The sequence below is a fragment of the Mesocricetus auratus genome, unplaced genomic scaffold (assembly GCF_017639785.1).
Source record: "Mesocricetus auratus isolate SY011 unplaced genomic scaffold, BCM_Maur_2.0 Super-Scaffold_6730, whole genome shotgun sequence".
NCBI lineage: Eukaryota > Metazoa > Chordata > Mammalia > Rodentia > Cricetidae > Mesocricetus > Mesocricetus auratus.
Genome location: NW_024429184.1, coordinates 102,786,156 through 102,811,255, shown reverse-complemented (window position 1 = coordinate 102,811,255; position 25,100 = coordinate 102,786,156). Strand labels below are relative to the sequence as shown.

Genomic DNA, 25,100 nt, shown 5'->3' with positions numbered 1-25,100 from the left:
TATTTTTACCTTCCGTGGGGCAGCTGCTGTGAACATGGATACTTTCCATCTTTCAAAAGGTATTTTGCGTCTCATAATCATCTTAAATCACCTACACACATATAATACAGATGTGGAAGATGTGTCATGTAAATATATGTATCTCCCCCAAGATTAAAACTAAGGTCTTTCCCATCCCTAATGCTTTAGTGTAAGTTAGCTGATTCTTAATATTTGGTTTCAGAAATCACTAGTACAGTAGTCTTAATTGCCTTTTCAGCAAGACATAATATAGAATAGTCATGCATCGTAAAACCAATAGATCTTAGTTATGTGATAAAATAACAATTCATTGGTAATGGGAAACAATGATTTCCAGGCGGCCTCATTAGCAAATGTATCCGTGGCTCTGGTGTGAATGATTATAGCACTTAATGTTAGACTTAAGTTTGAGTTTTGTTCTGTAGGCTAAGTAAATTCATCCTAATATTCTCAGTGTCATTAACAAAACTTTTATTTTTGTGAGCCATGAATTTTCTAATTACACCGATTGTAAAAGGAATAATTATCATAAATCTCACTTTTTCTTAAAGATGAAACTAGATTATTGAACAAGCAAACTGATGATAGTATATGCTGTCTTACATACTAGTTGGTAAGGTGTGTCCAACAGAGATTTCTGTACTTCTCTATGACAATGATGATCATGTTGGCTTTCTATTTAGGTTCTATAGGAAAGACAAGCAACTCGATTGGTGTTAGGTTCCAGGACACTCAGAGAAATACAATCCAGGGGTGTAACTATGCTGTGGGGCTCTGATCAAAGCATACCCCATTTTCAGGGCAGCCCGAGACAGTTAAGAACCTGACAGAACGTGACTGGTGTCAGCTGCCCTTCTCTCTCCTTCATGATGCATAACTTTAGCCATTATGTTCCTGAGTTTTGTCATCTATAAAATTGCAAGTGCATGAATGTAAATTATAATTTACAATGTCTCCTTTCCTCACAGAACTATCGAAAATAAAGTCACATTAAACATATTGAAGGTGATTTGAAAACAAGAAAGTGTTTGAAACAGATGTGGGGTTGCTTTACTGTTGCTGTTTTGGCAAGAACTTAACAGGGGGCTGTACTTGGCTTAAAATCCATATTTTTGACTGTGTGTCTGTGAGGCATTACATAACCTTTCCAAACCCTTGCTTCTTTATTTCCATAATGGAAATTATGAAGATGTTTGTCTGTAGGGTTCTTTAGAAGACAAAGTGAACAGAGAATATATGTAAAAACACATCACCCTGAAGGCTCAGGAGATGGCTTAGCAGATAAGAAATCTTATTTCAGAAGTGTAAACCTCAGTCCCCATGTAAAATGAGGGGTGTTGTGATGTAATACAGTGCTATGGAGCATGGAGATAGAAGGATCCCTGAGATTTTCTGGCTGCCAGCTTAGCTACCAGCTCTGTGAGAGACCCTGTCTCAAGGGAATAAAGTGGGGAGTGATTGAGCAGGACACCTGATGTCTTCCTCTAGCCTCTGTATACATGCACAAGCACAGAGCATGCACACATGAGCGCACGCACACACACACACACACACACACACACACTAACACAAAATCTAACCTGGTATAAGATCCCAGTAGGACAGTTTTCTTCCCATATTTTTCTGAGTAGTGTACAGTATCCTCTCCCCTGCAAGCACCCTTAATCTATTACATGGATGTCTTTTGTTTGCTATCAAAATACTCAGCTGTAGTTTTCCAAACATGCGAGAAAACTTGATATTCTGGAAACACACTGGCTTTGGAAATACTCCCATGGCCACTCCTGTCTATCACTCAGGGCTGGTCCTCACCCTTCAAACCTCTTTCTAAAAGAAAAACTACAATGGGAAGTGAGAAATTCACCCTCTCTTGGAAATTCCCTGTCTGAGCTCTCATTTGCAAGCCTTTGCCCACACAATTATGACTCGAGCACTTCGTCCTCCAGCAGGGCTCTCTTATCCTTGACTAATCCTCATTTGTACCAGGCAGACTTTCTATCTCCAGGGTCTGGGTCTAGACTCTAGTGTGTGTGTATTCATTCATCATAGCAAGTATCACATTAGACGGAAATGGTTTGTTTTCTTGCTTACTTCCTCTTGAACAGCATGTTCCACGTAGACGATGAGCATGTGGTCTTATCTAGCACGTATATTCAGACTGGAGAGTCCACAGGCTTGTGTGTTCCCTCTGTTCCTCATATGTGATTCTTGGCACTCCTTGCACTGTCTCTCTCTCGTAGAAATGTCTTGCCTCTATCATTTATCTGCTTCAAGAGTAGGCATTCAGTAACTGCCATGCTTCTGGCCACTGCTGAATCAAAGAGTGAAAAAGAAACTGAATCCAACATTTGGAGTCAGTTGCCTCCTTGCCAGCCAAGCCACAAAGCCAACGGGGGACATTTCTACCCAAGCCTTCCAGGTCTTCGCTTGCAATATTTTTTCAGCTCGTATAGTGAACAAAGTAAACCCAGTGTCTGTATGAAGGCTTGCAATTTGAAAATGTATCTGAGTGTAAATTTGGCGGGGTATGGGGAGTGGTGATCTTTTCCGAGTGTTAGTGGATTACAGGGTGAAGAAGTGAGCCTCCGTGCAAATCAACTGTACTTACCTCACCGCTGAGCAGACTCTGCTCCGGCATGTTGACAGGCCCAGCTTATTTTTAATTACCCGGCCTCATAATATACATGAGTGAAAGTAGGAATAGAGCCCTTGACAGGAAAGAAGAAATGTGTGTAATTCCACCCTTCAGAGTGACTCCATACTAACTCCTTCTAAATGAAGTGAGGCAATACATTTTCAAAAGAATTTTGGTAGAGCAATTTATGTGATGTGTGAGTGTAGTCAGAAATCAATGTACCTTTTATGAGCCAAGCACACCAGAATGTGTGTATTACCACGAGTGCAGTTACTCAAAGAGATTCTGTTGGCCACTCCAAGTTTTTTTTCCACTGATGTTGCCATTACCCGCCAGATTTTTGCAAGTCCTCATTTGGAATGACTTTTTCAGAGTCTGACTGCAAGTCACACACATACACCAATGAAAGTACCTCCCCAAATCATGAAACAAGGAGGGGGGTACTGTTTCTAATGGCTTGCCTGCTTTTTATCATCACATCAGCTCTTTGATAATCTTGAGTTCCTTCTCAGCTTATGGAAGTAGTGGAGCCATAACTGAAGTGACCTCATGAGAAAGTGACAAAGCATTGACAGACCCTGTAGCACCCATGGAGTTTTTTCAGCTAACGGTACTCTCTGAGAGGCAGCAGAGTCCAACAGAACTCCATTGCGTACTTCAAATGCCAAGCCTCAGTTTGGAGTTTACGTAAAGTTTCTTCCAGTTCCTTGAACTCACCCAAAGAAGATGGGTGTCCTAGACATCCCCACAGCTTTTGGAAAGCACTCAAGCCTTGACTACCTGGCTGTATCTCCCATATCTGAATATTTCCCTTCTTCTATCAATTTTTATACCCAACTGGGAAAGTTAAGCCATTCAAGTTATTTCCTGTCTCCCCTCTCAGTCCCAACTTGCATCTGCTCTCCTAAACTTCAGAAAGATTTCTTTTCAAATGTGCCACAGACCTGCTTACACAAATAACAATACAGTGGAGAGAGATACAAAGATCCATGCAGCCAGGCGTTGGAGGCGCACGCCTTTAATCCGAGCACTCGGGAGGCAGAGGCAGGTGGTTCTCTGTGAGTTCCAGGCCAGCCTGGTCTACAGAGCGAGTTCCAGGACAGCCTCCAAACCTGTCTCGTAAAAAAAAAAAAAAAAGAGATCCGTGCAGTCTGAACTGGACTATCTTTGGTTCACTAAAAAGATAAGCTCCACTAAAGGGGCCATATCTTCAGAGATGTGCATGCGTTGTGGATGAAAAGCGGGCTTCAATACAAACAAAAGCCCCTAGGACCTTGACAGTAGCTTGCAGTGTTGGGGATGATAATGCCTGGCATTATATAGACTTATAAGTCGTGAAGCCCTGAGATCCTAAAGTTGTGGTTCTCAATCTTCCTAATGCTGCAACCCTTTAATACAGTTCCTCATGTTGTGGTGACCCCACCCCCCGCCCAAACTCTAGCCACACGATTATTGTGTTGCTACTTCCTAACTGTAAGTTTGCTACTGTTATGAATTGTAATGTAAATATTTTGGGAGATAGAGTTTTGTCAAGGGGGTCATGACCCACGGGTTGAGAACCACCGTGACCCCAAGGGTCTAAATATGAATTACAGTAACTGAAATCTCATGTAAAGAATTGAAGCTTAACTGCTCTTTCTGAATACCTGAAACATATATTTCACTTAGGGAGAAGCACAATCTTGTCAGACTGAGTAGGGGGCAGTCAGATTGCAGCAAAGCTGCTCCTCTGGGCCAGAGGGAGGAAGGCTCTGGTCTCTTTCTGGGCTAGTACTTGGCATGGCTTCCTGCCTTGCCATTACTCACACCATGTAAACCCAGACCAGTCATAAGAAAGCGAGACCCCTTCTATCCTCCGGTTGTAAAGGAAAGGAAACATAATCCGGACCTTGTAACATTTTATTATGTTTGTGAGGGTTTCTCTTTCCCTAATCCTGGAGACAGTGAAACAAAAATTGTGACACGCCAGTAGTTTATTTGTTAAATTAAAAAGAAATTATTACTGTTGTGGTATGACTTTCAAATGATCTTAATACAACAAATTCCATCTTAGAATACAAATGAACTCAACAGTCTCGGCAGGAGACAGCCACTAAAGGGTAGGAGAGTAGTGGTGTCACTTACCGTTCAAAACTGCACTCCTTTCTGCGGTGTGTCTTCTAGACTCCAAAAGTGAATGCCTTTCAGGCCCACCCGAACTGAGCACAGCAGCCTAGGTGGATGAGACTGTGAGCATTTGCCGCTCGGCTGCAACCAGTCATGATAGCCAAGCCAAGACTTTAGGGTTTGTTTTTAAGCAAAGTCCAAAACAAAAATTTCATGTGAAATCACCCATAGTCTAGAAATTGGCAACTCGTGTGTTGCTGGGTTTTGTTTTGGGTTCCCCCACCTTTTAAAAACAATACTAGGATCAAACAAGTCCCACCTGTGGGATAGACTTGGCCTTGGCTCATGGGTTTCCCAGATGAGCTCCATGTTGTTCTGGACTTTCTGTAAGAGAATAAATATGTCATCAGTTGGGAAAGGGGTCTCTGGGTGGGTGGGTGGGGCTAAAGAGTAGGAAAGAAAAATCAACTAGAGTCCAGCTCACTTGCTTATCTTGTATCATCATTTGAAGCAGCCGCCTAGACAGATCTCACCACCCCCAACCCCATGTCTCGAAAGGTGATGCTGGTGCCCAGTGGAAATGCGCATTAGAAGGCGAGAGATCCAATAATGACCACAGGGACAACTGAAATGAAACACCTGGCAATGTGACCAGGACTGATAGACTGTGGGGATTTCCACACATTACAAGTGACAATATAAATACACCCAAAGTGACCCCTAGAAAGAGAAAAACATTGAAACCGCACAAAGGGAACCAGGTCACAGATAGAATAAGCATTCTTAAAGAGATGGCTTTGTAAGAAGCAAAGGAATGTTCCAGGTGCAGGGTCTTCTTGTCTTTTGGCCGGTAGAGTCAAGAAAATGTCATCCAGAGGGAGAGCTGGCAGGCTGACCAACCCAGCTACCACCCAACCCTAGAACCAGGGCTATGCGTTGGCCAGCCCTAAATTCACCCCATATATGGTCTGCTGGAGCACATAAAGGGCCCCATCCTGCAGATCCAAAGCTGCAGGATCTCCATGATATAAGGCAACAACAGTATGCTCAACTACCGGTGAGGGCCCAGCAGAAACCAAAGACCTCCGACCCATGGCTTGTTGCAATGACCAGTCATATACAAGGATTTATGAGCTGAGGGGCACACTGTGTGACTCCCTGTGTCACACTACAGCTTCCACAATGAGAAGGGTTTTTTCCTTTAAATTTCATTGTATTGTGTTTTCTTGGGGGGGGGTGAGGTTGTTGCAGGGATACAGGGCAGAGTGAAGGGACAAGGAGATGAACGGGATCGGGATGTATGGTGTGAAATCACAAAGAATTAATAAGAAGTTAAAAAGAAAGGAAAAGAAAATCCCATCCCTACCCTCCAAGAGCAAATAAAAGGTGTTTATATCCGCTTTGATGTGGTGGTCCATATTATCTTCTAGATATGTTCTGCTAGCATGGCTACTTTTAAAGGAGCATTGCCCTTTCTACTGTCAGAACACCAAAAAAAAAAATGGATTCAATGGCCACTTGTTAATCAGGTTGCCTGAGGCATATTCATCAGCAATTTGTATTTAGTCTTGTATTTCTGTGCATTTAAAGATCCACTTCCTTCCCAGTTCTAGTGTGTTCCTTTCATCATTTCTGCATTCTCTGCAATCCTGGTCTATTACTGTCCTATCCTGAAGTGTCTGTTTATATTATAAAGTGGTACAATTATGATAAACATAAAAACCACCCTCTTACCTAATTTCATTCTCCTTCCCTGGCCACAGACATGGATCATTTTATGTCATTTAAATCACAATAGATATAGTCCATCCAAAAAAGGAATTAGGGCGCTAGTTGCTGCTGGTTGTAACTGGTCACAACACATAGTGTCAGCACTGAAGCCATGGAACTGGCCTGTGGATCTATAGTTCATCCTAGAGGTGCAGACTTGGGAAAAATGGGAGCTAGAAGAAAGGCTATTGGATGATGAGTTGAAACCCACAGTCTCTGAACCTGTGAATGTGTGCAAGAAAAAGTCAATGTGAGTCATTTGCAAATACAAGGATGTGTGTTTTCCTCTGAAAAGCTCTGTGAGGATCGCAGGGAAAGTAATGAGCTTTCATGTCTAAGCACGTGGCTTCCGAACTCTTTAGATATTTTTTAATCAGTAGTAAAATGTCTGGTTTTAAGTTTTATTTTTTGCAAACGCACTTTTTCTTTGAAATTGTGATTTCAGAAGCACTTTATCCATATGTTTAAATAGATCATTTCATTTGAGTTTGAAACAACACCCTCATCTGTTCTTGGATGGCTCTGTATTATAATTAAGTCTTACATGATACATGTATGAGGGAAGGGAAGAGGAAACATAGAAAATTAAATTAGGCCATAGGTTTGAGGTATGATTTCTTTTTCTGTAACAGAGTTACACCATTTTCATGACTTAAAAAGGAGAATGGATCAAAATCCTTAAAAAGGATGTGCTTAGAATTACAATGTCCTTTCAAGAAAACAATCCAGCTATCCAGAAATGATGGCACATGCTTGAAATCTTTGGAGGCAGAGGCAGGAGAATCACTTAATGTTAGAGACCAATTTGGTTTACGTAGTTCCAGGCTAGCCAGGGCTACATAGCGTGACCCTGTCTCGGTAACATAAATTTAAAAGCCTGCTTAGACTCTTGGTCTGCGTGAAGAAGCTCATTTTCATCTGCCTGGATGCACTTTCACTGTCCAGTAATCTTTGTATTCAGTAAGACACATCTTCATGACATGATCCAAAGAGCAAGACAGGAACTGTTTACGATACTCACATGTGGATACCTAAGACAATTTGTGTAATAAGAAGGACACACTGCAGGAACAGAATCTCTTTTCAGTATCTGAGAGCTGACAGAGGATAATTGCACTCCAAGGCGCCACCGGGAGATCTCTGTTTCTGTTCTTGACATATGTGGGTACCACTGTCACTGCCAGTGGTGATGAAGATAAGTGATGGAAAAATGAAGTGGGAAGTGATGTCTCTTACCCTGACAGATTTAAAGGATTGCCACAGGCATCCCTGAGGCAAGTGCTGACGGAGGACATTCTGGTTGCCTGCGTCGGGTCACTCTGATGCTGTCAGCCAGCGCTGCTTAAGGCAGAGGGCATTGCAATAACTCAATTCAAATCGAGACAAGCCCCACCTCCTTCCGTGTCTCCCTCGCCTCTCTTGTTAGATTTGAGATTCACGCCACAGATTCTAAACTAGCCCTTACTTTTGATTAGTTGGTATCTGTCTTGTACCTGTGTGATTACTGTGGAGATGAAGTATTCATTGCTCCACACACAGCAGCCAAGGATATGCCCACAGAAAATACCTGAACACAGTTTCCCTAACAGTTCCAGGAGATTGTCTTCCCACAAAGCTCAAACGTTCACCCAGGTATGGTGAGGGCAGAGTATGGGCTTCCTTGAAAGCTAACATTTATCATAGGGGAAAACTCTGACCCAGGAGAAGATAAGTGCAAATCAAGTAAAGCAAAGGATTATGGGTGCTCCCTGGGGAGTGGAGCTGAGGACTGAAGAGCTGTGCTCCTGGCCTTTGGAAAACCTGGCTTGTGAGCAGGAAATGTGCCCCAGGGCAACGCTATTATCCAATTACCTTTTCTGGTTTTATTTATTCAAATAGGGATAATAGTTTTAGTTATAAATAACTAACCTTTGGCCTTTCTTCTCTGTTTATGCCTTATCCAGGAAATTATAAGTATTTGACCTTGCTCAAAATGTACAAAGAAGAATAATGGAAGCCCCTGAATACCTTGATTTGGATGAAATTGACTTTAGTGATGACATTTCTGTAAGTATTGCTACCTACAAGCCATGTTTACACAGTGTTCAGCCTTCAAGCTTATGAGCTGCTTTCTTTGTATTGTCTGTATTTGTAAAATCTCTATTTCCACGACTCTCCCAACTACATTTCTGAACTGAAAACAAACTGTGTAAGAAACACAGTGTGGTTTGGGGCTGGGGCTCTCTGGGCTTGAGAAGGAATGATGCCAAATTGTGTACGAGCTGGGAGTGAGGGTGCAAGGCATTCAGCCTTGCTTAGCATTCCATCCCTAATGTGTTCCAAGGCTCTTTTAAAATTGCAGATGAGTCTGTGTGTAAAGCCCCCAGCACAAGTCCATAATTTTACATGTTCATTCCCAGTTTCCTTCTATGTCTGTATCACAACCGGCATTCTCTCAAGGTCACAGGAACATAGACTGAAGCCAACTTGACATTTAGGTGATGAAAAATAAAGGGAGGGGGCTAGAGATGGCTAAGCAATTAAGCACAAGCTCTGTGCTTCCAGAGGATCTGAGCTCAGCAGCCAGCATCCATGTCAGGCCGTTAACCAACCACTTTTCACTCCAGCTCCAGAGCATCCAACACCCTCTTTTAGCCTCCATGGACATGACACTTGTGAGCACATGCACACGTGCGCGCGCGCGCACACACACACACACATACACACACACACACATACACACACACACCAAACAAAAATAAATAACATAAAGAGAACTTTTCCAATCATTGGAAGCATCAAAACAGATTGGACACTTGGGAATATTGACCAGTCATGTGCTGACGAATACCACATCACCTGACGTACGTGGTGGTTCTGTCATTCCAGAGCAATGTGGACTGATGAGTCCTTCAGTTCCCCCTAACACTCACGTCCTGCTTCTTCTCCATTCACTAAAGCTTCTGGGGAAATTGTCTACATGCGGCTTGCCTAGAGTTGCATGTGATGTATTCCATTCCACACAGTCAGTTCTGATACCCAGCATGTTAGCACTATCGCCCCAGAAGCTCAGAGCTTCCAACCCCATTTTCTTTGACTTCTCAGGGCCTGGAGTTTTGGGTCACCACTGGATGTTGCCCCCAGACAGGGGGATGACTTAGACGTGCATTTGGCTGGAAGTGTATTCCTGTGCCATACCCCTTACTGTACATACAGTAACAGGCAGACTGTACATGACAGTTGGATTATACGTGTAGATAGGATAAATCACCTCCTTCATACAACTCTGGATCATTCTGTTCTTGAGCTAGAAAAATAATATCCCTTTGTTATTCAGCCCGCTTCAGCTTCTGGTTAATTTTTACTGGTCTTTATTGGGACAAAAGTGAAGTGAGAGTCCTCTTTTCCACTATGCGTGTCTGTCGATCAGTCACCGTGCTTGACTTGGAGGACCTGTTCAGAATGTGGTTGATTTGTGTCTCTGCCTGTCAAGACATTTGGATTTGAATGAAAGCCAGGAAAGTGAAAGATAGTATGAAGATCTGCTGGGAAGTTGCAAGATGTAGAAAGAAAGACTGATAATTAAGAGTTTGGTGGTGGTCGCTATTGAGGCTTGACCGAAAAGTTGTAGTTTGAGAGTTGATTTTTTTGTTTTGTTTCAAACAGTTGTTTATTCATTTTTCTATTTGAAATGCCGGGGACAAAACCTACTGAATCACACATTCTAGGCATGTGTTCTACCACTGAATTGTATCCCCAACTCTTGGTTTTGTTAGACAAGGGTGTCACTACGTAGCCCGGGCTGGCCTTGAGTTTATGATCTCCTGCCTCAAACTCTGAGGCAGGCATTACACAACCGGTCAGGTTGTGTTTTACAAGAACAGGCTCTGAAGACAGCCAGCCCCGGCTCCTAGCTTCTTCTGCCCTTCATTGACTGGATGATTTGGAGCACATTAATTTCACTTCCCTGAAATACTCATCTTACTTTAAAAATTGTTGTAAAGTTTGGGTGAAATGATAATATATGTGAAACACTTAGCTTGGCACACAGTAAGTTATTCTTTAAAATAGTAGCTTTTGTTATTGTTTCAACGAATAATACAATAATATTTATCTGACCAATAGTGGAGAAAGAACTCGAGGGAAAAGACCAGGCATGGTGTCAAGATTTTCTTTTAAGTACAACAGAGCAGTTGTATTTACAGAAGAATCAGCTGGCAGCAGCCCATAATTTTGATGAATTAGGAAGCTCTGCTTGAAAGATAAAATGTATTAAGCAATAACTGAAGCTGTTTAGCAAACTGAGTTACAGGATTATGCAATGGTTGAGCCTCTTTAACTTGACCACTCTGAACCATAAATTCAGATTTCCATCAGTAAGAATGTACCTTCCCTAAAAGTTCCCCTTTATGTGGACTCTAATGTGGATCTTCAGCCTGCATTAAAACTTAAGCCAGGTTTGAATTGTATAGCATTGATGAAACAATCATGGCTAACACTAATTATTTCCTATGGGCCAGGCAGCATGTTTCATCCTTACACTGATCCTACAGAGAAGTTACTGTAACCATCTTCCTTTTGACAGATGAGGACACTAAAGCATTGAGATCTTATATCTTACCAGGGATTTCCCTGTTAGCCTGGAGCACACTGCTTCCAGAATACTCAGTTTTGCTGTAGCTCGTTCCTGCTTCTCCCAGATGGATATAGTTTATTGTAATACTTCACACCAATGACAATTTTTCTGTCCCTGTTTTGTAGTAGCCCGTCTTTGGTAACCCCACTTTTTGGAGCCAGTCTGTATTATCCCCTGTTTGAACCTGAGAGGGGGCAAGTGGATTGAAACACGGTGGGAAAAGACAGAGACACAGAATAGCATCGGGAGGGCAAGCCAGTGAATACTAGATGCCCCAAGTTTATTCTTCAACATTCTTAAATACTCCAGCCAAAAAGGGGAATATGGCAAAAGACTTCTTTATCAAGATACAAGGAAGAAGCAGACCTTCTTCTTTAATTCTCAAACATTTGGTAACCACACCTTAGACTAAATTTCTCATCATATGGCCTTAAGGGTTAAGAGTAACTATATCTCAGACCAAGTCCCTTGTTATTTAGATAAGACAAAGACCAAACATCCTACAGTAGCCACACCTTAGACCTTTAGGTATTATGACTTTACTCTTGCTAAGAATAAGGATAGTTTTGAACTCTCTGACCTTAAGTCAAGATGAAGCAGAGCCATTTCTGTGGGTCTGACCATGTTTCCCATCCATGATGATTTGGCAATATCAGAGTTTTCATTGTCATACTGGGAAGGTGCTACTGGCTCTGTTGGGTAGAGACCAGAAATCCATCCCAAAATATTGGCAGTATGGAGGGTGAGGAGTCCAAGTCTATTGTAACCCCCCCTTGAAACTGAAGAAGCTCTATTTAAACCTCTCCAGCACTAGATTATTTTATCATAACTCAGTGTGATAGAAGTTTAATGCCCTAAACATGACAGAGTTTGACTGTTGGTATTTAATGATTGCATAGCGAAAAAAGTGAAGACATACTCATAAATAGTGAAATTAAGTGTTCTCAGCCTGTTTGGGTAAACTAGGAACATTGGCCGTCGAGGTTGCTAAATGAGAATGATTCCAATGTTGAGACTCAGAAAGGAACATGTTTCCCAAGTGCCAACTCACTAGCATAAAGAGAAATGAAGTTTCCCATGAACATAGTTTTATTTTTTTGGATTGCCCAGACAGACCTCTATCTCTGCCCTCCCTTTTTGCCTCTTTCCTGATGAAGTGGCAGGGGAAGGTGGTGGGGAGTCCAGGCAGCATTTGGGAAAGATGTTTACAAGACTCATGCTGGGGTTTAAAACTCCCCTCCTTACCCTCTGACTATAGCCCAATTACGTAGTTGGGGCTTTGTATTTCATGGTTTTTCCCTCTGGTCAGGGAACTGATTCTTGTTTTAATTAAAACACAAGCTGTATATTTGTATAGAAAAACAACAAGAACTTTCTGTCTTTATCTAATGAGACAAAACACAGAAGGCAACCAACTTATTTTGAAGTTCTCCAGACTTGAAAATAATGGGCTTCCTCTGTCAAATGCAAAGTTTAGACTTTTTGCCCCTGTAACCTTGCTGTCTGAGGGCAGAGTGTTAGGCACGAGCTGGATGCCTGTGAGAGAGGGCACACACAAACCTTCCTCTCATGGCAAATGGGTCTACAGAGTCCTCGTGTGAGAACCAGGCTCCCCTATCATCAAAGCAAACACAAAACCCTCGGGGGCTCTTAGGAACCATGCTATATTTATTTTATTAAGCAAAGCCAATTTTTTTTTCACAAAAATGGTCTCTTATCCAGGACTGAATAAATAAAGCTGAGGTTGAACAGCAGATACGTGAAGCATGTCACACACAGCCACTGGCTGTCAGACAGAGGCCATGTCACACACACAGCTGAAATCTTTTATGTCAGTTATCTTGCTCAGACCTCACAAAGCTGGAAAGGGCAAGTTCTGCTTTCATCCTGTTTTACAGATGACAAAATTGAGACCTGCAGAGGTACTGTGACTTTTGCAGGGTTACAGCCAGAATGTGGCAGGATCAGGGTTATGGAGCTGTTTGGCTCAGAAGGGGACTGTGACCTTCTGAGAAACTTAGTTGAACGGAAGCCCCTCTTTATACCTCTAAATCAGTCACCTTATGTGCCACCATACCCATTTGGCACTGGAGTGGTCACAAATTGCTTCTTGGCAGTGAGGGACTTGGTTTCCTTTATAAATAAATAAAACCAGCTAAAAGGGAACCAAGCAAAACCCTTACTCTTGCTACATCTAAAGTTTCCCTAGAAGGTAACCAGGACCTTCATGTGGACAATGGTTGCCCCGCTCCTGCTTCATTGTTCCCAATAGCTGTGTCCTTCCTAGAAGTCACCCTGTTCTTGTCTATATTTAAACCTCCCTTGGTGCCAGTCAGTGTGATGTAGCTTCAGCAGCAGCAATCAAAATACTACTACATTTTTTTGCAGTGTTTTATTTGCTGAGTCCTACATTTGAGTCCAAATTGCCTCGTATTCCTCATCTTTAGTCCCATGCATGGAATTAAAAACATATTCCTTATTTCAAAACCAAATGCCCTGTATTTCATTGTTTTCTAAGTACCTCTCAAGAAATAGACTAGGAATCTAATCCAGAAATGATGTGTTCTATGTTTCGGACCTCAAAACTGGAACTAAGCTCCCTTTCTCCATCTTGGACCAAATCCTCCCAGAAGAGAGGAACCTTAGGCAGAGAGTGATTTCCAAGAAGAAAGAGCAACCACCAGACTGACTTCCAATTTGCCTTCTCAGATTCTGAACTTAGCCTGTGGAGTCCTTTTCTTGCTGAATAGCCATAGTATTTATTAGACTGACTACATAACTTATTTATACAAACTACTTGCTCATAGCTAACTATTTTGCCAACTAGTCAGCAAGTGTTTATTAAACATCAGCAGTGTTCCAGACACAGTTACAGGTCTGGGAAAATAGTGTAAACTTAATCTGTGCTCTCGGGGAGTGTACAACAGCAAGTAAGTTACTACATTTCATAGAATGTAGCATATTTATTATAACTGTGAAATGTCAGGTTAACTTCATGTGAAGTCATGTTTCAGTACCAATCACTGTTCCTGGCAGTCTGTGTATCTTGGTGTTGATTGACTCTTGGCTCATCGTTGAAGCTAGACAAGCACTGATGTTGGACAAGGTCCACAGCTGGCCAGCTACCCAGCTGCAGGATAAATGTTTCTTTTAATCATTTCATCATTTATAATTTTTCAGTAGTTATTATTATTCAGGCTTAACTTTTTAGTGTTTTTTGATGCTCTAGATATAAATAATAATGGTACTCAGCATTTCTTGAATGCTTACTGTACATTAGACAGGACTCCCATGCTCTACAGTAAACTCTCAGAGTCTTCACACAGTACTCTGTACTGTAATCACCCTGTCTTTACCAATGAGATTAGAGAGCTAAGATTACCAACAAAACATTGAAGTCAGGATATGATGTGAGCAGTCTGGCTCCAGAACCTACATCTGCATTGAAGATGACTTCTTCTGGACCTTGTGGTCATCCTTGGACTTAATTCCAGTTCTCTTAGGTCATTACCCTCCATTTCCAGTCCTCACCATAGAAAGAGGTTGGTGGGGGGTGTCCTTCTGTATATATGTTTCTCTTATTGGTTAATGAATAAAACACTGGCCAATAAGGCAGGAAGATAGGTGAGACTAGGAGATGAGGAAAATTCTGGGAAAGGTAGGCAGAGGGAACCCTCCAGAACAGTCGTCATGTAGACCACAAAGGAGCAAGAGGTCCGGACCCTCCTGCGGTAAGATAAGACCACGTGGAAAAACTTAGATTAATAGAAATGGGTTAATAATTAAGACAGAGCTAGCCAATAAGAAGCCCTAGCCATCGACCAACAGTTTTATAATTAATATAAGTCTTTGTGTGTTCATTTGGGGCTGGAAGCAGCAGTGAGACTTTGGGGGACAAGAAAAACCACCAGCAACAGGAGGTCTTTCAGCATTGTTATCACATTCCCTTTGCCAGCGCAGACCATCACATGCTGCCCAACCACACATTGCATCAATTACATTAGTATTATAATACAACAATTTCTGCTGTACTTTTAAAAATGATCAAAAAGAGCTGCTGAGCTTTCTCATATCAGCCACAAACAGTAACTAGCAATAAAGGCATGAAACAATTCTGTTTCTTTTTTCAAGTCTTGACAAATATAATAAAAACAAGAAACCATGATAAAAGCCATGTGCATGTGAGAATAGAATTGACTGCAGTAATTCTTATTAATGGATCCTAGTTAGTAGAATGAGTTGTAATTAGAGAGAGTGGGACAGATACAGTAAGATGTGGGCCACCTTTATGATTCTGTGGAGGGGTAGTAGCAGCAACTGAGGTATCTGTTAAGTCTCCTGATGACATGCAGTGTTGAAAAAGCAGAATGTCCCTAGAAAGGACTGTACAGAAGTGTGCCCTATGTGGCAGGAGGAAAAGTAAGGCTTCTGCAAAAGAAACTGGAAAGAAGTTTTTAGACATAAAGAAACAAAACGAAAACAAAAACAAGAAAGACTGAAGAGAGGTCATGAGTTTAGGAATTAAAACAAAATAACAAACCCAAGAAACAGGTCATTGTAAAGTTCAGTATCCGTAGAATTTTTCACTTACAACTCTTCGGTGGCCATACTGAGCATCACACCCTGCAGCTAGAAGAGGAAGTGAAGAGGTTAGAGGCAAACAGAGGCAAGAGCAAAGGCAAGTCTTGCTACGGGGGTGACAGATGAGCATAAGAGCAAGAAGGCTGGTGCCCATTGAGGGAAGGAGAGCATCCTGAGGTGATGGGGACGCTTGTTCATGCTGTAAGATTTGCGGAGAGAGCCTGTGTGGAGAGAATGACTGAGAAGAAGGAAGACGATCCTGGTGGTCAAGGGCCCTGAGAAACAGCCGCAGTGGGCTGGTAACACGGGAATGGACCATCTGTGCCTCATCCTCAAGATTGTGTCGAGTCATGTGCTTCCCATGGGAAAACAGGCCTTTGTAGAGATCAAGATTTTAGGAAAATGTCTTAAGCTCAGAAAATCTCTTTAGCTATGTGTCTGCTTTTACAGGCAGTTTTGCTTGTGTAGAAGGTTGTGGTTCTATCATGAAGTACCTGCCTGAATTCTGGGAAGCTTGCAGAATCCATAAATATTGTGATCGTTATTTGAATGGATGGCTCATTTTCTTTTTCCTTTGGGAACATAATAGAACCTCAGTCATTTAAGACTCTCTTGCTTGCAAAGGTGCTTGGGATGATGTTCTTCATTTTCTGTGCCTCATTCCCACTTGAACAATGTCTGCTTGTTCACCCAACGGGCCCCAGCTAGTTTGCAGGACTAAATGCCAATGTCTGCCAGCCCTGAACATTTGTCAGTCCTGGATGGTCAGAGATTCCAATAGTCCAATGTAGGAGTCATGTTCTGTCAGTCTGAGTCTCATGCATGTTCAGACTGTCTTACATGGCAAGGGGATAAAACTGCTATGACCATATGTATGTATGTATGTATGTATGTATGTATGTATGTATGTATATGTATATGTATGTATACATAAACACACATATATGCATATATATGTATATGTTATAGTTCTCTGGCATAAAAATTCAGTCTGTAGTTTGGAAGCAAATGTTCCGTGTCCATCCTCATCTGCAAACTCTCTTGAGTGAGGAAATAGTTATGAGGACTCACATAAGGTACAGAGGTAGACTAAGGCATCTTCCTTTTCATTTCCAGTCCCAGCTCATTCTTGGTCCTCTCTAGTCCTGGCAGGAATGAAGATGAGGAAGGAAAGTCTGTGGCACACTCACAGAAGACAGGTTAGAGACTAGAGACAAGCACTGATCAGTTTGCAAGACAACTCCACCTTCATTACCTCATATAGGTACCCGTGGTTTGCAGATAAAGAAACCAAGCCCCAGAGGGAGGAAACAATTGATTTGTTCAGAACCATAGAGATAATAAACATGAGAGCCATGGTGTAAGTCCAGACCTTCTGATTCCAAGCCTGTGTCCTTTGTACAAAAGGGCAACTGCCAGCAGTTGATGGAGTGGGGATTTTATTCTTTTGAATGTTCTGTGATTGTAATGTGAGATTTATAATTGTAGATTTTTCTGAGATTGCTTTTGTATAAATATAAACTGTTACCATGGCTGCTAAAGTCATGGGCTACTTAAATGAGTTCATTTAATACAGTTCAATAAGTGTCTAATATTTTAGGTAAGTAAAATGTTTTCTACTACCTAAAGAATCAATGAAAACATTCGCATTAGTGTGGAGTCAGGATGCCATGTGAATGATTAAAATGAGACTTCATAAGTCCTGCTATGTGCCAGAATTGTCTCAGTGTCTCAGTAGCTCTAAGGTGGCTCCCAAGAATCCCAAGTCCAAGGAATTCATGGAAGGCATTGATGCCACTGGTCCAGATGGCACACTTTGAATGCTGACATTCCTTCTATCTGGGAGAGTCACCGAAGGCATTACAGAGGTGATACCCAGGCAGGGCTGAAAGGATTAAAGGAAATTTTCCTGTTGAAACGGGGGCAATGGCATTCTGAGTAGACAGAGCAACATTCATAACATAAAGACACAGGCAAAACAGTAGATAAAGGAACTATAAGAAATTTCTCGTTACCGCAAAGAGAACTGAAGGAGAGCAAGTGACGAGACTGATCATAGGCCACACTAAGGCACACGGTCTGTCCTATACACCCTGAAGAGCGCTGAAGGGCTTGAAACAGAGACATACTCAAGCCAAATTTGAACTATAAAAAACTGATGAGTTATAATGCCAGTGTGAAGGCTCAGAGGAAATTCCTACTAATTGCCTAAACTTTAAGGCTTTTAAACTTTTGAAAATCTACAGTATTGTGCCCAGGATTTAGTGCAGTGTGTGTATATGTTGGTGTTTCAGGGAGTTAATTGGCCCCTATGTGCATACAAGTCAAAGATAATGTCCTTTCCCTTCTCTGCATATGGGAGTTGATAGTTAAACAGAGGAAAAAGTCAAGCCCACAACACTGCAGACATTTACTAAGGGCATAAAAGAGAAACATTGCTAAGAACTGCCCTGGGGCTTCGTGGAGAAGGCAGAGTACAAGCTTAGGTTTTGGGACAATGGCACTGCATGGTTGGAGGAAATCATTGCAGACAAGGAGCACTCACAGATTAAAAGGAATAGAGAAAATAAACTTCGTTTCTATAGAAACATTGAAACAGTTGGGGGAAATGGTCAGCCTTACCAGGAGCTCTTAAAACAGAGTAGTAGTAAAGTTTTTATCCAAGAGGTTGTTTTTACAGCCAATGACCATTAGAAGGATTCAAGACGAGGAAGATGTTAGGACAAAATAGTATCAGGAAAAGCAATGCCTCTCGAGTAACTGAAAGCACTCTGTTGTATCAAGGGTAACAGAATCAGGAGAACAGGCTACACAGTTTGGGTGGAGGGTAAGCAGGTGGAGGATGCATTGATCTTGGTTTGGTCAGTCCAAAGCAGCAGGAGTTACGACTAGTAATCGTCCTTTGAATGAAGTAGGTTAGCCATCTGACAGTTCCTTATAAAGGGCCATCTGTCCTATGAATTGTGACAATGGTCTGGGAAGCCTTCCATTCCAACTCCCAGATGGCAGCACACTGTATTCTTGTAAGAGACATCCTGGGTCATGAGCTCTTTCTCAAATTTGCAAGTATGAAAATACATATGTATGTTGCTTTTATGAAACACGTTTCCTATGCATTTCTTCCAATCACAATGTAACCATCTTTAGATCACTCTATTGTGTTAAATCTGGACTTGTAAAATGCATAGACAGTGTCACAACTAAATGTGACCTTACATGCACCCTAAAAATTCCCACAAAATGCAATTTTCTAGCTGATACTTCTTTTCTTAGCTTGCTGTGCTTTTTATTTCTATTCTCAGAAGTAGCATATGACTTTTTCTTTAGGGTCATTATTTCTTAGTAGTTGTGATGCGAAGAATTCAAATTATATGCCTTCACAAAAGAAACATCGTTTTTCACCATGGACAAAGCCACAGTCTGTATGTCACCCTGTTTTGTTTTGTCTTGGTCTTGATTGTTGGTCAGTTGCTTGCTTGGTTTCTTTGGGGTTTTGTTGTTTTGTTGTGTTTTGTGTTTGTTTTGTTTTGTGTTTGTGTTTGTTTTGTTTTGTTTTGAGGCAGGGTCTCGGTCAGTCTGTCACCCTGACTGGCTTGGAACTTGATATATAGACTAGGCTGGCCTTGAACTCAGAGATAGCCTTCCCCTGCGCACCCAAGTGCTAAGATTATGGGTGTGTGCCCCCATGTCCAGATTCTTCTGTGATACTCTGCCTAGACACCAGCCAAGCAACCTGTGCTGTTAGAGTTTGAACCTCAGCAAACTTAACCACTCTGCCTACTGTGGACCTTTGTAGTCAAACAGGAAGAGTTGGACCGGCAGCTAATAAAACTCAGATCCCAGTAAGTAGTGAGTCTGGCTTTCAGGTGAGGGTTCATGTGAATAGGTCTGGGATGAAGACAGTGGGGTTCACCTGTTTTAATTACATATGTATCATGTAAGCCCAATGAGAAATCCCTGCTGTATCATTGCCCATAGTTATAAATAATCAATTTTCTCTTTTCTAAAATGCTGTCTTGGGGGAAAAGCCAAAGAGGAAGAAAGGGAACAGAGGGGAGGGGAGGGGAGGAAAAAAGAGAGTGAGAGAGAGACGGTAGGGAGGGGAGCAGGAGAAATGGTGAGACTTGGCCAAAGGGGGTGTCATGGAGTACAGCAACCAAAACAAAGGCCTAATTTTAATTGAATTATAGACTGTGTAATTATATAACCTGTACCAGCTGGTCCCAGAAAGCTACCAGATTCCTTAGAGAACTCGTACTTGATCAGGAACATGAGGTACCTAGTTACTTCCGAGATGAAGCTTCTCCATCTAAATTACTCCTGGCTCCCCCACAACCTGGACAAACACACACACACACACACACACACACACACACACACACACACACACACACACACACACTATAGAAGGAAACGTAATCTTGAGGCTCAATTCTGGTTGAAGAGGCCTCCTCTCCCTCCACCTGTGTGTCACGTGTTTGCTGGAACACCTGTAGTCTCTGATGAATGGCCAATATAAACAGGATGCTATTGCATCAGACAGGTAAGAATAATTTCTCTAATTAGTCTTCTGAGACTTCATTTTTCATTTGGAAATACTGCAAACTTAATTTGTTTGTGATGTGCAAACTGACAATAGCGGCAAGTGCCTACTCCTTCTGTCTTGCTTTGCTGAAATGCTGTGGGAGCCCTGGAGGTCTATCTATCAACATCATGCCAACTAAAGTACCTTTGCATTGAAAAATGCATTCTAATTATACAATCCTCACTTGTGACGCTAGAATAATACTAATGGGTTTCCCCTGGTCGTTTTTCTTTTAGATTACACTATTTTTTTTCTCAGTTGCCTCAGATTTTGCAGTGGAGAGGTAATTCATGAGATGTGCCTGTTGTTCTTAGAGATACAGAGTGAAACATTTTGAGAAAATTGGGTTTTATGGATTACAGTGTGAGAATGACTGAAGATAGTCTTTGACTTACCTTTGATTAAAGGCTTCATTCTATTCTATTTATTCTATTTGTTTTGTTTGAACACATCCTTCTCTCAAGACAAATTGATGAGTATCAAATGTAGACCCCATAAATCATAGCTATTGATTTTACATGTGTTTTTGTGCCTCCAGTGTCATAATTTGTTATCTTGATAGCCATCCCTGAACTTGATGCTATGACGGAGACGGAAAGAGGCTGGCTTTCCTTCCAAACTAATCTAAAGAAGAGAAGAGCTTTCAAACACACCGATGTTCCTCTTGCTTAATGACATGATCTCAGTATTTGCCATGGAGGCACAGTAAAATCTGTAGCACGCAGTAACTGGTGGGACCTAATACAAAAATATATTTATTATATTTTATGTGTATGAGTGGTAGATATGTGTGTGCACTGCACAGGAGTGCCTGGTATCTGCAGAGACAAAAAGGGTGTTGGATCCCTGGAATTGAAGCTACAGATAGCAGTGACCCACCATGAGGATTCTAGGAACCAAACCAGTCTTCTCTGCAGGAGCAGTAAGTGCTATTGACCACTGAGCCATCTCCCCAGCTTTAGGATTTTATGTAGTGTGGTCCACACCAGGACAGACATGACTCTTTTACCCTGGATGTTGAGGTAGCCTAGTGCTCATCCACTAGACTTTTCACACTTGTAGTTAGCTCCTGGAACTATTCAAGGTTCAATAATTCTGACTATATTTCAGTTTGAAAAGATGATAGACAGAATAGTTGTTGGATACATCTTAACAAGAGCCACCAGGCTGAGATGCTCACTGGTAGAGCTTAGGATGCTGTCAGATCACAATGGGGTCCACTTCCTGAATGTGCCTGTTGTACTCCAGCTTTATTCCTTGTATTTGTCTTTTTTTTCTGAATGAGTTGAGTGAATGTATTTTAAATATCTGTTTAACACTTCTCCCTCTGTCTTCCCATTCAGTATTCAGTCACATCTCTCAAGACCATCCCAGAACTGTGCAGAAGATGTGATTCACAAAACGAAGACAGATCAGGTAGGTCAGACTCCTCACCCCTCCTCATTCATCAGGGTTAGTGCTCCAGTTTCCCTGGCCTCAGTTGCTCTTGTATTCGGCTCTTTTCTCTTTGTGGTCTCTCCTACACTACCTCCCTGCCACCTCCAACAAATAGATGTAAGGTCATCTACAGGACTAGGAGGTCTTAACTGGGACCTGGCTGTGTACAGGTCAACATAGATCCTGTTGATACCTTCAAACCATCTAATCCACAGAGATTTTCTGAAAACCCAAGAAAGCAGTGGTGGCAAAAGATAATGATGAAGGCGCCAGGGAAAAAATGCTGGATGCATTTACTACCCATATGGCAACGACCAACGTGAGGGATGGTGCTTTGCCAAAGTCTGAAACCCTATCAGGATGCGACATGCTAGAATCTGCAATAAGGCATACTATAACAGTTAAGATGAAAGCACAGCGCTGGAGTTTAATAGTGTAAACTAAACAGAGAATTATGGCGGATAGATGGAAACCAGCTGCCTGGCCTTGTCTCCTTGCCCCATCCCCCGACTGAAAAAAGTACATTTAGGGTTGTTTTTCCCCCTGTAAATCAAATTAAATCCCTCTGCTTTTCTCTCTTCGATGGGCAAAAAGGAAAATAAGAAGTGTATCGATGGGAATGATACTAAACTATGAAATGGAGTTCATGCATTACTTTGTTCTAGATAATTACTCAAAGGCATCAACGTTAACCTAGGCAAACTGAACCTCTCCACATACTAACACCAGGCTTGAGAAACATGCTTGGCAGGAGACTTAAGATAATCCTTAAATTATGCACATGATCTTTAAAAAGAAAAAGAGATATCTTTCTATACAGCTACTAGATAGAATTCTGAATTTCTAACTGAAAGGGCTTAGAAAAGTTACTAACTTTCCCCCATGGATTATTTGTTTGGCTTTGACTTTTTACTCAGAAGAATAAGAAAATTAATCTCTCTCTCTCTCTCTCTCTCTCTCTCTCTCTCTCTCTCTCTCTCTTCTGTATATGGGTGTGTGTTGGTAATATGTGAGTGTGGATCAGAAACATCCCAGAAGTTAGCTTTAAATAAAAGTTTTCATTTGCTTGGGAGGGAGATGGGGTAAACTGCATCGGGGGAGTAGTAGAGGGAATAATTGAAATAAATTGTATAAATATGTAAAATTTTCATAGAATGCGTACAGATGTTATTTTTAAAAAGACCTGAGTTTCTGCTGAGATAGGCAGGGCATCTTTGGCTCTAGGCCTTTGAAGAATTTATCTCTTTAAGGAAACTATACACAGAGGGCACACTGCAAGAATGAACAGACAAAGCCCCAGCATCCAAAGACTGGGGTTCAAGTAAGAGTCCAGAGACTTGGGGAGACTGTCAAATGCTCACATATGTCTTCCTGTGGTGAAGTCCTTCAACAGATATTCCCATTTGCTCTTGCATTTATTCAGTCAACAACTGTGTGTGGAGAGTTCTCTGATCCAAGCATGGAGAACACGGGAAACAAAAGTTCCTGTGCTCACTGAGCTCGCATCTGGATGGGGTGACAGTCAGAGGACATGCAAACATACAAGAAGGAAAGAACATTCCAGAACAATAAGGCAACATGAGCCCACGTGATAGTCTCTCAACCTGTAGGTCAAAACCGCTTTGGCAAATCTCTATCTCCACAAATATTTACATTACGATATATAACAGTAGCAAAATTACAGTGAGGAAATAGCAACAAAATAATTTCAAGGTTAGGGTCAGCACAACAGGAGGAACTTATTAAAGGGTCACAGCATTAGGAAGGTTGAGAACTGCTGTGATAGAACTATTTGTGGGGCTTAAGGAGGAAATGTTTAGGACCACAGGGATCGTGTTCATTATTTTTCCTATTTCTGTAACAAAAGCAACCTTGGGGGGGCGTGGAGTACTTTGGGTCTCCAGATGACAGGGAAGCCATGACAGCAGGAACGTGAGGCCGCTGGTCACGTGGTGTTTGTCATCAGGAAGTAGAGGGGGATGACTGTGGGTGGGAAGCTTTCATTCCCATTTCCATTCATTCCAAGACCTCAGCCCATGGAGTGATGCCACTGCATTTACAATGAGTCTCCCCACCTCAATTAACCCAACGTGGAAACTCCCTCACAGACATAGCCAGAGATGTTTCCAGATTATTCTAAATCTCATCAACTTGACAACTGAGGTGAAGCCTCACGGACTCTCAGAGTGGCCCGGCCATGTGAAAGCCAGCAAAGGGAACTGAAAACAAAAGAATGAGCAGCGCCTGTTTCCTTGATCTAGGAACAAACTTAGCAATTATAATGAAGTAAAGAAAAACATTGTGACTTCTTAATAGTTATCAAACTAAAGAATAGCAGTAAAGGAGGTTGGGAGATGGCATGGCCAGATGTTCCTGCAAACTTGGTTTCCTTCGTGCAGTAGAAATCACTGCCAGCATGGTTCAGCTTTTGTAAAATTCTATCACAGACTGGCCATCACTCTAATCACCTGAGACCAGATGGGTTTCAGTTTGGAGTTCTCGATATTTCAGGATTTTGTTTATTTGTTTTTCAGCCAGCCTGTAGCTCGTGACTCTAGTGATGGGAAATATGTAACCTCTTGAGACTGCCCATCTTATAAAGGTTAACTGGCTATGTGCCCTCCATGCTAAAAGTCCCAAACTTGAAATGCTTTAAAATCTAAAACTTGTTAGACATCATGTCAGTGCCCTAAGCATTTGGGATTTTTCAATGGCCTTGTTCTTAGATTTCTAGGTCAGGAATGTTGACCCTGTATCTGAAAATCCACAGTCCATACAATCACAACTCTTGGAGAGACTGGGGTCCTTAAAAACCATCCAGGATAAAACAAACGGGAAGCACAAACAAAAATGAATAGGTTAAATTATCAACATCTGTGATAGCGACTAAATTAGTTAGGTATTGTTTTAGTTTCACAAGTGTAATATAAATTTATTTGTAATGAAAAAACATTAATTATTTACAGGTACAAAAATGTTCAGAAGTTTAAAAATAATTCAGACAGTCTAAAGTCAATCAGATTTTCAAGAATATTTTTTTGTCCCAACCAAAGTGTCAGCCATCCTGTTGATCACTTCAGTAACAGAGCACACATTCTGATGACATGAATTTTGTTATTCTGTCCAACTCAGTATCCCTTGAATTCTCACCTGCTCCTTTCTTGGAGCCTTAGAGAAGTAGGGCACATACCTTCTGGGAAAGAGAACTACTCAGTATGTGGAATGGGCTACTATGTGGCCACCCAGGGTTCATATTTCCCTCCAGGGTTCCAAGTGCCTCCTGGACACCCATATTGTTCTACTCAGGATGACAACACCTTCTAAGCAGCCTTCTTGAAATGCAACATCTG

General features: G+C 41.7%; 1 protein-coding gene across 4 annotated transcripts in view; it reads left to right on the top strand.

The window, feature by feature from the left end:
• Positions 1 to 25,100, top strand: part of LOC101826352 (synuclein alpha interacting protein) — a 132,023-nt gene that overhangs the window by 58,986 nt on the left and 47,937 nt on the right. For all 4 annotated transcript variants that reach the window (XM_040741820.1, XM_040741822.1, XM_040741819.1 and 1 more), the window contains exons 2-3: positions 8,476 to 8,578; positions 21,657 to 21,729. In XM_040741820.1, coding sequence (XP_040597754.1) covers positions 8,522 to 8,578; positions 21,657 to 21,729 — 130 coding nt within the window. In that variant the 5' untranslated portion in view covers positions 8,476 to 8,521. The remainder of the gene's footprint in view (positions 1 to 8,475; positions 8,579 to 21,656; positions 21,730 to 25,100) is intronic.